Source organism: Narcine bancroftii, chromosome 6 (assembly GCF_036971445.1).
Source record: "Narcine bancroftii isolate sNarBan1 chromosome 6, sNarBan1.hap1, whole genome shotgun sequence".
Lineage (NCBI taxonomy): Eukaryota > Metazoa > Chordata > Chondrichthyes > Torpediniformes > Narcinidae > Narcine > Narcine bancroftii.
Window position 1 is genome coordinate 224,103,858 of NC_091474.1, and position 15,823 is coordinate 224,119,680.

Genomic DNA, 15,823 nt, shown 5'->3' on the forward strand with positions numbered 1-15,823 from the left:
AGTGGTGCCTAAAAGATGGTGGACAACTCTGTGTGGCTTCCAATATCAGAGGTATGGTGACCTTGCCAACATTATCCCCTCAAAACTGATCTGCAAACTCCAAGTCCTGGGAGTTAACACCCCACTGTAATTGGATCATGGATTTCCTCATCTCCAGACCACAATCAGTGAAGATTGGTAAGAATTTATCCTCTACAATCTCTATCTTTACCAGAACCCCACAGGGCTGTATTCTTAGTCCCCTACTCTTCTCACTTTACACCTAATACTATGTAGTTTGGTACGATAATAACACCATCTACAAATTTGCCGACGATACCACGGTAGTGGGTTGTATAAAGGGGATGAATCAGCATACAGGATGGAGTTTGAAAACTTAGCTGAATCGTGCACCAACAACAACCTTGCACTCAATGTTACCAAAACTAAGGACCCGATTGTTGACTTCAGGAATATACAATCCAGCCGGAGAAATTAAAAAAATTTGGTCTTAGTAAGTTGGATTCTTGTTTTCGATGTGATCAGACGGCCAATACTTTTTTGCATACTGTTTGGCTTTGTGATCGATTGCAACAGTTTTGGAAGGGTATTCAATCTATTTTTAACAGTTTATATAATATCCATCTTGCATTAGATCCCAATATATTTTTATTAGGGAACATGCAATCATTAATTGACTTAGGTTTAGAGGATTATCAGATTTCCTTTATCTATTTAGCTTTAGTCGTGGCTAAGAAATGTATAGCACTTACTTGGAAAGATAAAAATATATTAACTTTAGATAAGTGGTATTTGGAGATGAAATTTTGTTTGACTATGGAAAGGATATCTTTTTCAATTCAGGATAGGATGTCTTTTTATAAGTTAAAGTGGACTCCGTTTGCTAATTATATGCATTTAAGTTTGATTTAAATATATGTTTAAGCGTGATATTTTAGTATCGATAAAATTTTTTTTGTTGTTAGAATTTTTTTTAGGTTAAGTTTTATCTCTTTTTTTTGTAAGTGGGTATTTTTTTCCATATATAATATTGTTAATTTTATTAACTCTTCCACTCTTTATTTGGGGGGGGGAGGGCTGGACTAATTTTAAGTTAGATTACTAATATTGTGTTACAATTACCGGGGGGGGCGGGGGGGGGGGGGAGGTTATTTTGTGTAGTTTTCTGATGTAATATTGTAATCATACCATTTTAATTTTTTTTATTTTTCTTTAAATGTAATTCTCTATTGTATTCATGTTATAAAATTTTAAATAAAGTCTTCAAAAACAAAAAGGAATATACATACAGTGATCATTGGGGAAATCAGAGGTGGAAAGGATGAGAAAATTTAAGTTCTTGGGAGTCACTATCTTGGAGGACCTTTCCTGGACCCAACACACCAATGACATGGTTAATAAAGCACGACAGTGCCTCTACTTCCTCAGGAGTTTTCAGAGGTTTGGCATGACACCAGAAACCCTGGCAAATCCTACAGAGGTGAGGTGGAGTGTGTTGACTGGATGCATCATGGTCTGGTTTGGGAACACCAATACATCTAATTGTAAAGCCCTCCAAAAGGTAGTGGGCACAGCTCAGGACATCACAGGCAAAACCCTCCCCACTATTGAGTACAACTACAGATAACGCTGCCATCGGAGAGCAGCAACAATCATCAGGGATCCACATCACCCAGCACACGTTCTGTTCTCGGTGCTGCCATCAGGAAAGAGGTATAGGTTCCACAAGACTCGCATCACCAGGTTCATGAAAAGCTGCTACACCTCCACCATCAGACTCCTCAATGACAAACTCAATCAGAGACTAATTTAAGGACTCTTATTTTTGCATTTTATTGATTTTCCTTTGTTCTCTTGGTATCGCAGTCAGTTTGTTTACATTCGTTATCTGTTTACAGTTCTTTGTTTGTTTGCACGTTTTATACTGTATACAGTTTATTTTTTGCACTACCAATTAATGGTAACTCTGCCTTGCCCACAGGAAAAAGGAATCTCAGGGTTGTATGTGATGTCATGTATGTACTCTGACAATAAATGTGAAATCTGATCTGTAGTCCTAGGCTACTCAATCTCTCCTTATAAGATAACCCCTTTATTTCCAAAAATCAAACTGCTCTGCAACACTTTAAAAGCCTGTATATCCTTTCTCAAGTAAGGAGACCAGAATTATATGCAATATTCCATGTGTAGCCTCACCAGTCTCCTGTAGAGTTGCAGAAGAACCCCCCCCCCCAACTCTTTTTGCCTTCTCAATTACATGCCGCACCTGCAAACAAACTTTTTGTGATTCATGCACAAGCACCCCCAAGTCCCTTTGCACAACAGCACACTGCATCTTTTCACCATTTGAATAAGAGTCCAATCTCCTATTTTTCTTTCCAAAGTGGATGACTTCAAATTACCGATGTTGGACACCATATGTCAGACCCTACCCACCCATTTAACCTATCTATATTTCTCTACAAACTCTTCATTTTCTGCACAATTAGCTTTTCCACTCATTCAGTTTTATTGTGTACTTATTTATACAAATCCATTGAACAGCAATTGATTATGATAATAATTTTATTGTCATATACATTGCACAATGTTCATTACCACCAAAATTCTTACTTGCTGCAGCTGAACAGATATGTAAAATAAATTATTAGTAAACTTAATTGAATTTAAAAAGACAATAAATATATGACAGACAATAAATATTCAATGTAATCAAAGTTCCAAAAAAAGTCACTTGTAATAGTGCAAGCAGTCACGAGAGGTTCAAAAATCTGATAGTTGTAGGTAAGAAACTTCTTGCACCTGGAGGTGTTGGTGTTTAGAATTCTGCCTGAAGGGAGCAGTGAGAAGAGATTGCGACCATGGTTATGGGGTCTTTTATGATGTTGGCTGCCTTCTTGAGGCAGCACCTCATATAGATGTCTGCAATGGATGGGAGGTTGGAGCCTGTGATGGATCAGCTATGTTTACTTCATTCTGCAGCCTTCAGCATTCATGAGCCTTTGAATTACCAAACCAAGCTGCGATGCCACCAGTCAGTATACTTACCTCAGCCCAACTGTGGAAGTTTGATAGCATATCCCACGATACGCTGAAGTCGAGGCATTGCTGTGCCTTCTTCATGTTTGTCTCAATGGACTGGCTCCAGGAAAGTCTTCTGAAATATGGACTCCCTGGAACATGAAGGTTCTGACTCTCTCCACCTCCATCCCATCAATGATGACAGACCTATTGACCTCTCTATCCTAAAATCAACAATAAGCTCCTTAGTTTTGGTGATATTGAGAGCAAGCTTGTTGTTCTGGCACCGGCCAACCAGGTTCTCAATCTCCATTGTGCATTGTAACTAATAATTTCCAGTTATTCAATAGAAATAGTGGTATCATTAGTGAACTTGTATATTGAGTTGTAGGCTATGCAATCATGGTTGTGCAGAGAATAGAGTAAGGGTCAAAGCCTTGAGATGCTCCACTTGGTCCATAGCCTTCTATGTCTTAGTGATTCAGTCTGACCTCTACTGTGATCTTTTTTCTCTGTCCACACAGAAACTCAACATAGTAATAATCTTCACTTTTTCATCTCTGGTTTATGTTTCTTTTAACACTTGTATTGGAAAATATCATCGTTAATGTTACATTTACAAACTCATGATCCTAAATACGAAGATAAGTTACAGGTTGTAATAAAAAAAATACATGTCCGCAGAGTGAAAAACTTTGGATTAGGGAAGTAAAAGAAAGACAAGTGTTAATCCATTTGGTGATACCAGTAAACCTATGGAAAAAATTTATAAAAGAAGATCTAATATTCTAAATCTTTCATTTATCCAACTATTATGTAGCATCAATTTAAAAATCTCATCTTTATAAAGCTGTCAGAAAATCTTGATCATGTTGAGGAATAGTTCCTGTGTCTTAAATAGCCACATTCAAGTGTTTACAGTCATTATCAATGGGGGATACAACTGTATGGCCAGCAGCTATACCTATTTACTCATTATCAAAGATCACCAGATAATACTCAAGAATGGGAACTTTAAAAAAAATTATCTTCACCCAGGGTTATGTGGCCAGCTATAATCCTCATTACTGCTGAAGTTGAGACTCCAGCTCTGTAAGATCTCAGTGATTTTGGCTTTGAGTGGATAGACTTGGAGACTTTGAAGCAGGAGGTAAAGGAAAGCTCTGTAATCCAACACATAATAAAAACATTACATTTGTGGAAACAAGCCAGGCAGTGTGTGGTGCCTCTTGAAAGCAAAAGGATCGTGGATTACTCAGACAACAGAAGACTGCCTTTCAAAGTACAGAATTAATAATGACTACACGATAGAAATCAATGTCAGGAGTCCATAAAATATTGTTAATTCTAGTTTTAATGCTGAGCCTTGAAAATCAACAGCAATTTCAATAGTTACCTAAATAAGGATGTTACATTTTTCAAAGGAATTGATACTTTTAAAATTTCCCTGAAAATGATCCAAATTGTCCATAGCATTTCATTGAAAGTACTGAATGTTTAAACTGCATACATGGTGAAAACCAAACTAGGTATGAATTTAAAAAAAACCTTATTTTATATTTAAAAGGGGTAAAATGAACTCAGTCACTAATCCTGCTTCATTCTGAGCATTGACCAAATAGTAACCCTTTCTTGGTGAAGAAACCTTTCAAAAATCAGATTGAATGTTTCTGGAAATTGTAAGGGTAGGTAACCATTTGCTTTGGGTTTACTGCATACGATCTATTCTTCCGTTAAGCATAATTAATTAAAAATGTGGGTCCCCAGTTTCCTTTCTGATCAACAAGCACAAAGAGAGAGCAAAAATCAATGACCTGCATCTACAAAGAAAAAAAAATCATAAAACAAAGTTATGGAAATAAAATGTAGAAGCAGTTAATGGTTTGTAGAATTGAAGAACTTACAACATAATTGGGGAAAATAATTTACCCTATTCTGTAAGTGTCTCCAGTCATCTCAAACCAAGTTTTTGACTCTATTCTCAATTTTATTTCCATTGTCTATTTATGTTTTATTATTATTTGTTTCTAATGCATACACAAGTCCTCCTCTGTTAAATTGTTCACCCTAACATTGACAACAAGTGAAACTTCATTACCTTAAATTTTTCACACTTTTTCATTTTTCCAATAATAACAATGGGCAACAAAGATTTTTCTTCCTGAACACTTTGGGGTGTATTTTATGGATTTTGGCTGCTGACATGAAAATCACCTTAAAAATTTCCTATCACATATCTTTCTTAGATGTAACATACTTCTGTGAGTTCCTGACATGTTTTCAATGATGGTTCAAGCATTCAAGACCATGAACTCCATCATGTCATTGAAAATTCATGTTCTGCATTTGCTCTTGGACCTCTTCCCCTGCTGACTATGGTGCAGTCAGGGATAAACAGGGTGAAATGTTTTACCAGGACATTGTGACCACGGAAAAATGGAATCCATCAATGTTGGCCGTATATTGTTGGAGACTGATACAAGAGGCATCAGAAACTGAGTACAAATGAACCAGTGGCAAAACATTTTTACGTCAGCTGAACTAACGCAATGTGTCAGCATCATTATGCGATTCAACGTCCATTTTAATTGAATAAATCAATAAAAGTTAATTTAATGTTTCTCCAACTTCCTATGTGAAATTATCTTTGTGTTCAACTTGATCCCCAATTTCTTTTCAGGAAGCAAACCTTTTGAATATTTCACTGTTTACCCTGCCAAAAATGTTATTCTTTTGAACATCACTATTAGATCTTAGTTAACTTTTCCTTACTACCTAAAATAATCAATTTTTTATTGCATTCTTTAAATTAATCTCTGTTTTTTCATTTAACATTAAAATAATCCTATTATTGACTGCCAAGACAACATATGATAACTGACCACTTTCTTACACATAAAGCACATGGCAGTTCTAATATAACTTTTTAATGATTCCTGAAATTATGCTAACTGGAACTACAAGTACATTTGTGGTTATATGTAAAAAAATAAATTTAGGAATTTGCATTTTAAGATTTCAGATTTATTGTCAGAGTTTTTCTTGTGGGCGCAGCAGAATTACCATTTATTTGTCATGCAAAAAAACTGTACTGAACATGTAAACAAATAAATACATGTAAACAAACTGACTGTGAAATACAGAGAGGAAAAAAAATCAAAAATCAGTGAGTCCCTGATTAAGTTTGTTGTTGAGGAGTCTAATGGTGGAGGGTTAGCAGCCATTGCTGGACCTGGTGGTACGAGTCTTGTGGCACAATTACCTCTTTCTGATGGTGATTTTTTTTCTTTTCTTGTTGGTAGATCAATATAACTGCCATGATACGCTATTTTATGCAAAATACTGTATAGATTGTGGATTAAAATTGATTTGACTAGTTATACAGTTTTATAAATGCATATCTTCAAGAGAATACTTTGTCACATGGAAGAGAATGGATTCATTTAAGAGCGGTTATTTCCAGAAGGACTGTGACCTTTTTTGCATTTCTGAATTAAATATCTTAATTTAGATATAGTGTGCATGCTACATCTCTCACAGTAAAAAAAAATCCAATTCTACCATAATTAAGAATAATGAGCAAATGTAAGAAGTCATATGGTCAAAAGAAGGGAGTCAGAGGAAGATAATCATGGATTCCAGTATTTCAAAGACTTTAGAGAGATTGAGAAGAAGAGGTCAGGTTACTGTGGTCAAACTCGCACGAACTACTGTAATTGATGGGATATAAGGACACCCCCCCATTTCAGCAGGGAATATTAAGAAATGTTTTAGTGTATTTACAGGTAAGTATTTAATGGTGAGTAATGCCGACAGTGATCGCTGTGTGGCTTATTAGCTTCTATTGTTGGGACCGGTGGTGGGCTGCTGGGGAACAGGGCAGTGGGATCAGTGTGGATCCTGGTAGCGGGCTGTCGGGAGTCTCTTCTGGCAGCCCATTGTCAGTCCCTGCCCTGGTCCTGCTTCCCAGCTCTCTCCCGGTGGCTCACTGTCCCGCTCTCTCCTGGTGGCCTGCTGTTGGTCCCTGTGCTGGTCCTACTGCCCCGCTCCCTCCTGGGGGCAGGAGAACGGGGCAGTGGAATCAACGTGGGGTCTGGTGGCGGGCTGTCGGGGGGTGGAGGGGGAGCGGGGCAGTGGGACCAGTGCGGGGATCGACAGCGGGCCACTGAGAGAGTCTCCTGACAGCCCACCACCAGCCCTTACGCTGATCCCACCACCCCACTCCCCCATGACAGCCCGCCACCAGTCACCAATGATAGATGACGGAGATGCTAGTGAGCTACAGGGACTATGATCACTGTTGGTTTTACTCACCATTATCACCCTAATTTTAACTGTCCATACAAGACCTGGGGGCTATTATTGAACCATTTTTTGGAGCAAAAAGTAGGTTTTATATGCATCAAATATGCTAATTATCAATGATTTTATTGTTTGTTTATGATACAAATCCTTAAATCCTTTTGGAGGATAAAATATATAGTTAGAGTCAAAATAATGAAATGTGGAATCATGGAGTCACACAGCACATAAATAGGCCCTTTCCATCAACCATTAACCACCCATTCGCACTAATCCTCCATTAATCTCATTTTTTAATCTCTTTACATTTCCTATCAACCTCCTCCACTCTCATACACAAAAGGGACAATTTACAGTAGCCAAATAACATCCCAAAACCCATTGGGATGTGGGAAGAAACCAGAGCACCTTGAAAAAACCCCCACACCATCAGAGGGAGAACATATACACCAGAGCTCAGGAGTGAACCTGGATTGTCTGACACTGTCTAGCAGTGACTTTGTGCAGAAGCAGTAACCTCTTCTTGTCAGAAGTTGAAACATTTTGAAGGACGTTGGAAAACAATATATTAGCAACTGTGGTAATTTACAATGATAAAGGATTCTGAATGCATTTGATTAAAAAAATTAGATCAAAACTCCAAGACGTGGGAATCAACACCTCACTGTCGGCTTCTTCAGGCGCATTCTCCGCTAAGAATGCGCCTGCAGAAGCGGAAGCGGCCTTTGAATTGCCATTCAGGTGGCAGCGCGTGAAGGGACCACCTGAAGGGACAGCTGCACCGGATGCGCCTCTGAGCTCACTCCGGCTCCTCTCCAGAGTCAGCTGTACTCCCACCCACTGATGTGATGCCATTTTGAGCATGACAAGAAGGAACACAGGATGATGGTGACCCTGAGCGGGCAGGAGACATAATGATGATGATTTCAGCCTTTCTGAGTGTTCAGAACGAGATACGTCAGATCCTTGATAAGGTTATTACTGCTGTCAAAGCTCTTCAAACGTCCTTGAGATTTGAAAATCATATAGGTGCAATCAGAAGGTTTTTGCAAAGGTTATGGGCAAGAAGGTGGCAGTTAGAAGTTGAAAGGCACGCGGAGCATAACCGCCCCATACGAAGGCGAATGCTGCTTGTCAGTCAATTAGCTATGGTGACACATTGGTCTCTCTGGAGGTTGAACCGATCCAAGGGTGCTGAGTTCTGGAGTAATGTCCTCACCAAATTTGATGATGCTGAGTGGAGGAGACACTTTTGTATGTCACGTGGCACCTTTCACTTCATGCTGGAACTCATAGAACCTCACCTGAAGGCGCATAGCTCGGACTTGCAGCGACCATTGGAGCCTGGACTTTGATTAGCTGTGGCCCTGTGGTGATATGCCACACCTTGTGAGTATCGATCCATCAGTACCATCTTTGGAACAGGTGTCAGCACCGTGTGCATGGTGGTGCAGGAGGTGACTACCGTTTTGAGGAAGTTCCTCTGTATCTCCCTGCCAAGTGGAACATGTCTTCAGGAGACCATTGATGGCTTTGCGCAATGGGGATACCCAATGTGTGCTGGTGACATTGATGGGTCACATATTCCCATTATCACCCCAGCATGGATGCTGCAGCCTACTACAATAGCAAAATGTGGCACTCGGTGGTTCTGCAAGCGGTGGTCGACCACAGATTCTGGTGAGTTAAGCCTTTATTAATCTTTATCACATCACAATGTCTATAACTTCAATGTGCTTTCCATTCATGTTACAGCTTCTCAGATGTGTTTGTGGGTTGGCCGGGCCACACGCTTCATGCCCGAGTGCTTGCCAACTCTCCTCTGTATAGAAAGGCAGAGGACCAAGCTGGATACCTTTTCCCACGTGATGGGAGTGTTCACCCTTCAAAGCTACGTGTGTTAATGTTATGCCCACCTATTGTGTAAACAGTCAGGTGTACAAATTAACTACATTTCTGCATTGTGTGCCCACAGGTGTCCAAGGATATTGATGGAGTGGAGGTTCCAGTGCATCTTGTGGGTGATGTGGCATATCCCCTACGACTCTGGCTGATGAAAGGGTTCACGCAGCACCGAGTACTGGATCCGGATCAGCCAAGATTTAACAAGGCCCTTAATTCTGCAAGGATAGTGGTGAAACATGTGTTTGACATTCAAAAAGGCCACTGGCGGTGCCTGTCCAAGCATCTGGATATCTCTATCACCTTAGTCCCAGATGTTGTGTTTGCCTGCTGTGTACTGCACAACATATGTGAGGTTAACAAGGAAGACTTCCTGTCAGAATGGACATTGGTTGAAGCAGATGGCCCTGCACCCAATAGCCCAGATTGTCAAGATTAGCAGGACCATGGGCACCAGGCCATCCATTCTGCCATTATGTCCAACCTGTGCAGCCCCCCCCAGTTTCCACAACTTGTTTCCCCCTCCAACCCTACCCCCATGCGGCGACATGAGCCTGCTGCCTGGCATGTTATGTGTTCTCGTGAAGGAACGGTTGCATATAAATGAAACACGAGACTTGTGTGCTTGTCAAAAATTTAATAAAAATCATTTTTTGAGAAACCTTATTGCTTCATAAATATCTGAGGTAGAAATCACGACGTAAACATTTCACATTATGCTTAAACTAGATGTAAACCATGGAATGGACAAATCACAGTGCAAATCCACTTCACACTTGAACACCACAGAACAAACACAAAAACGGTAAACACAACAAACACCTCCACCCGGTACCATAGCATCTCACTGCTGAGTGTTTCAATCCTTAAAGTGTTGCACAGAACATTGCACATATAAAGGGCTTCAAGAACAACAAAAGTGAACAGTGAGTTAGCAGCATTAAGGAAGTTTAGTCCGACGGACACCTTATTCCAGCACTGAGAGGAATGAGGTGGGGGTGAGGTTGAGGAACCTGTCCCGGACTCCAGCATTTCAGTCATGCCCAAGCGTCCACTCTGTGATACATTTGTGTGGAATGAAATGGCATGCTGGCTGGAGGGGCCAGGTACATAGAATGAGGGTGACCATATGACTGTGGGAATGGAGATGGACAGGCCTCCATTCTCATGACCAATCTGTTGAAGATGGCAGACTGCCTGTCCATTGCGGTGCTCAGTTCCCGCAGAAGCTGACAACCCAGTTACTGACTGGGCATGCTTGTCCACTTTGGAGCAGTGCATTGCTTCCTCCTCCTCCATCAGGTCAGCATGCATGGCTCTCTCCTGATCCAGTGACTCCTCTGCTCGCTGGTGGTCCCCCTCTCTGTCCTCCCTGTCAAGTGCCATCATCATTACCTGCAGCTCCTTAGCGAGAACCTGACGCTTGGTCAATCACCGGCGCTTGCATCTGGGACCAGAGGCTGTGGGTGGAAACAGGAAAAGTGCATCAGTATTGGACTTACGTGCTTCTCCATAAACACAACCTCAATGCTACTGTACCTGTGTTCTGTGGTGAGAGTACCGCTTTGCCACTTCCAGGGACGTTGAACTCTGCGCTGCCTTTCTCGGAGGCATCCAGATCAGTGGCAGTGGAGTCCTCTGCGGCGGCCTGCTCCTCCATCATTGACGCTGGGTGAGCCTTGAGATCCCTCAGGGATGAGCTCTGGGGAATCAGGGCTATCCAGAGCACTGGCTATGTTCAAGGGAGTAGCTGAGCAGCTAGCCCCCCAGATAGTGTGTGCACCGATCAAAGTACTGCCAGTCCTTACGCCTCTGCTGCTCCTCCTATTGTGGATCAGGACTGCGTGGAATTTCTTCCTTAGGCTTTGTAACCACCCGGTTTTTACTGCGGCTATGCCCATGTGCCGAGAGTACTCCAGACAGGCGCTCAAATGTGGGACCATCCCTTACTGTCCTGGGATTCCTGAGTCAGATGGTCTTTCTCTCAATTGATTAAAAGAAAGAAATTGCCCCTCTACAAAATGTCAAAAGTACAAATTCTCACACATGAGTCTCTTTAAAATTGGTGACACGACAAGCTTTATTTACAAGTCTGCAGAGTTGGACTCAACTGGCTTCTCGCCAAGTCAAGCCCCGATACATACAGTGCATTGATTTTTATACCTTTTTTGTTTGTCCTTCCCCTTCTTTTTAACACTGTTTTAATTGGTTAGTTTTTGCAAAATCATCCAAAGTACACTTGCATTTGTAATTATCATGTTTGTCATGTACACTACGAACTCTACACACACTAAATTCTGTTTCTCACTCTTTTTATCAATCTTTGGCTCCTACATGTCTCTCTGTGACCATGAAAATCTCTGTTTGTTATAACATTGTCTAGCTGAACTTTTATGGTAAGCTCCCTGTCTATTCTGGCTTCCCCTTTTATGATTAATCATCACATTTTAACTTAAGCCCTTTTTAACCTAAATTCTCTATCTATAACACAAAACAATCTTGTATTGTCTTTATACCTTTAGAACCCCAAATCGTTAAGTGATTATTGAGCATTGAAAAAGCTGGAGTTAAAATGGATAATTTATCTTTCGACCCTAACACCCTGTTTTCTTTAAATAAAAGTTTCAAATGGTTAAAACAAATTACATCTGGGCTATTTTAAAAACTTTGCTGTTTCAAAATTCAACCAGGGTCAATGGACACAACAGAAAGTTAATCTAAATCAATAGAAATAGAGAAATCTAGAAATGCTCAATAGACTGTGGCCAGAGAACGACAGTTCACATTTCAGGCTGAAGACCTGCTCTGAAGAAAGGGAGTTAACTTTATAGGTGTCAATAAAAGAGAACCATTTTCTCAGACCCACAACACAGACGTTCAGACTTTTAGCTCCATCAACTGGCCTGAGAAGCACGAAAATCCGCAGTAAAAGTACCTTGAAGAAGGTCTCAGGCTGGAAAGGTCGGCAAGAGATGGTCAGCTCCCGTGGACGCTGCGAGTTTTAACTTCCCCACGACAAAAACTACTGGAGTTGGAATCGATCGGAAGAAATGTCGGACAACCAACGGTCCGCGTCGGGACCTTCGCTCGAGAACCACGGGCGTGACCCCTGACCTGCGGACTCCCTGCGCCTCCTGGCTGTTTAAATAAAGTTCTTCCTTGTTGACGGTCCCCGAAGATGGCGGCCTCCTGGACGCCCTTGGCGGCCGGCGGCCGCTGGGCCAGTCTTCTGAGAGGCGAAAGCCGTCGGTTCAAACACAACTTGTGGCTGTCTCGCCCGAATTCCCTGAAAGGTGAGAGTGATCACAGTCACCCCCAAAGAGGCGAATCGTGTCCATACCCCGGGGCGGGACCCGTGTCCGGCCGGAGTCGCTGAACGACGCGGGGAGAGAAAGATCTGGAAAGATCCTTCAACCGCAGTTATGGAGATTTGAGAAATGTAAACGTGGGGGGTTTGGAGGTCAGGAATTTTGCCGCCTAAAATGGTGGGAGAGACCGGGGGAGGGGAGAGGGGAGAGGGGAGAGAGGGGAGGGAGAGAGGGGAGGGAGAGAGGGGAGGGAGAGAGGGGAGGGAGAGAGGGGAGGGAGAGAGGGGAGGGAGAGAGGGGAGGGAGAGAGGGGAGGGAGAGGGGAGGGAGCGGAGGGAGAGGGGAGGGAGCGGAGGGAGAGGGGAGGGAGCGGAGGGAGAGGGAGCGGGGGGAGAGGAGAGGGGAGGGGGGGAGAAGAGGGGAGGGGGGGAGGAGGGGGGAGGAGAGGGGAGGGGGGAGGAGAGGGGAGGGGGGGAGGAGAGGGGAGGGGGGGAGGAGAGGGGAGGGGGGGAGGAGAGGGGAGGGGGGGAGGAGAGGGGAGGGGGGGAGGAGAGGGGAGGGGGGAGGAGAGGGGAGGGGGGGAGGAGAGGGGAGGGGGGGAGGAGAGGGGAGGAGAGGGGAGGAGAGGGGAGGGGGGGAGGAGAGGGAGGGGGGGAGGGGAGGGAGGGGGGGGAGGGGAGGGAGGGGGGGAGGGGGGGAGGGGAGGGGGGGAGGGGAGGGGGGGAGGGGAGGGGGGAGGGGGGGAGGGGAGGGGGGGAGGGGAGGGGGGGAGGGGGGGAGGGGAGGGGGGGAGGGGGGGAGGGGAGGGGGGGAGGGAGGGAGGGGAGGGGGGAGGGAGGGAGGGGGGGAGGGGGGGAGGGAGGGAGGGAGGGGAGGGGAGCCCCTCCCCAGTTTCTTTTCCCAGTCGATATCCTTGCTGTCACCTTCTTAATTGAATCTCGATAAAGGGTCCCACCCCAAAATGTACACTGGCCATTTCTCTCCATGGATGTTCCAGTAGCTCGTTGTTTGTTCTGTATTTAAAAATGATCTGGCTGATTCAGCCGCGTGACCTGAAGCCAAAGGCCGGAACTTGTATTATTCTCAATTAAATGGACAGGATGGTTTCTTCAGGGTCTCAAACCCTATAATTTGTGTAAAATCGCAGACCTGAGAGTCACTGATGGGTGTGGAACTGGTGTCAGATGAATTGATGTGATCCCGTTTGCCATACTTTAAGAGTCATGAGTTTTGTGGAAAGACATTCCCATGACTGCTTAAATAAGATGTGCGTTTCATTGATTTACATTATGCACGAAGGCTGGATGATCAGCATTCATTGTGGGTCTGTTGGGAAAGCTGGTGGTTTTTACCATTTGAGAACTGGAAAGTAAGTTGACAACACATATTTCTGAGTCTATTGATGTTTTTTAAAAGTGAGCCCATTATTGAAGCAGTTTGATGGTTCGTGTTTAAAATTTGCTCTGAGCTGTGACCCTTTTTCTAATTATGACACTGTTCCTCCAAATTCACTTTCCAATTCATTGCTGATTTTCATTCCACCATTGCTATCTGTTTTTTTAAAAACCTATCTGGGCTCTATGCTTGGCATTTGTGCTTTCAACCACTTTATTTAATTTGTTCCTTGAAACATAGGTTTTTTTTAAACTAAGCATTACAACACCTGTCCTAATTTAATGTTGTCAAATTTTGACTGTTAAAGCCCCCTGAAGCATAATGGAACATCATACTGATTATACATTGCTAATTGTTGAAACTTTAAGCATTGCTTCTCGGGAATTAACCAAAGACAAGTACAGTTCATATACTCCAGAGGAACTTATTGGGCCAGGCCGCAGCCATGCAGGAAAATTGATTGTTGATGCCAGTGATTGGGACTCTGCACCAGCATGAGAAAAGGAAGAATAAAGAGGGGCAGAATCACATCCACAGAAAGAGTTCAGGAAGCATTTGTTAAGGGGTTGACAGTATGGGTAGAAGGTATCTCATTAGTGAGGGCATCAAGGGATATGGGGAAAAGGCTGGAAATTGGAACTAGTGTAAAGTAGCTTAGTGTAGATTTACGGAACAGACTTGATGGGCCTGTTTCTGTTCCTTTGTCTTGTGATCTTGTGAAGGTGGGATGGAGTTGGTAGGGGAAGAAGAGAATGTAGGCCTGTACCCTCAGCAAAATATAATTGTGGAGAATTTGTGCAAAAAATTTCACTGGAAATCAATAGAATGAATGTAAATCATGATGTTTAGCTGCTTATACCATTTCTCCAGGGAATCTTATCAATCTTCCATTCAGGTTACGGTTGATGATGAGCGCTATAGAAGTTATAAATACTTGGCTCCAAGAGGGAAGTGGCAACCAGCAACTCATTTATATAAAAAAAAAATTTACAACTTGCACCTCAAAGGAAAAAAATTATGACTGAGTCATAAATAATGACTGATTTTTTTTTCCAGCAATTTGCTTTTTGCTCCAAATGATAGCTTCTGCAATCTTTTGTGTCTCAGTAAAATACTGCCAATTTAATTAATGGAAAGCAAAGTGAGATTACAAAGGGAGGTTTTGGTAACCAGTGAGTCTTGTACTTATATGCTAGGTTGTGTGCCTTTTTGTATATATTGCCTCACCAGTGCTCAACATCACATCCCTGCTCTTGTATCCTATTCCTCTAGATATGAATGCCAAAGTTGCATTGGCCTTCTTCACCACTGACTCAGTTTGGTTAACCTTTACCATATCCTTCATGAGATCTCTCAAGTCCCTTTGCACCTCCGAATTTTGAATTATGGTCTACCCTTTTATTCCTTCTACTATAAGTGCATGACCATATAATTTCCAAAACTATATGTCATTTGTTGCTTCTTTGCATATTCTAATCTATCTAAGTCTCTCTGGAGCCTCTCTGTTTCCTTGTCATTATCTGCCCCTCTGCCTATCTTTGTATCATCTGCAAAGACATTTATTCCGCTATCCAAATCATTAACATATAATGTAAAAAAAAAAGTGGCTCCTACACCAACCCTGCAGAACACCAATAGTAACTGGCAGCTAACCAGAACAGGATCCCTTCATTCCAACTGACCAATCAATGCCCTAGCCATGCAAGTATCTTTCTTGTAATTCCAATGTGCTCTCATTTTTGTGAAGCAGCCTCATGTGTGATACTTTGTCAATGGCTTTTTGAAAGTCCAAATATACAGCATTCACTGGATGTCCTTCGTCTAACCTGCTTGTTATTTTTTCAAGGTTTGTCAGGCAAGATTTTCCCTTGAGGAAACCATGCTGACTTTGCCCT

The 15,823-nt window shown here is 42.5% G+C and overlaps 1 protein-coding gene across 3 annotated transcripts in view; it reads left to right on the forward strand.

Moving 5' to 3' along the window:
• Nucleotides 1–12,379: 12,379 nt before the first annotated feature.
• Nucleotides 12,380–15,823, forward strand: part of afg1lb (AFG1 like ATPase b) — a 175,888-nt gene continuing 172,444 nt past the window's right edge. For all 3 annotated transcript variants that reach the window (XR_011340749.1, XM_069887519.1, XM_069887520.1), the window contains exon 1: nucleotides 12,380–12,518. Coding sequence is in view for 2 of the 3 variants with exons in the window: in XM_069887519.1 (XP_069743620.1) it covers nucleotides 12,404–12,518 (115 nt within the window). In the remaining variant the exon portion in view is untranslated. The remainder of the gene's footprint in view (nucleotides 12,519–15,823) is intronic.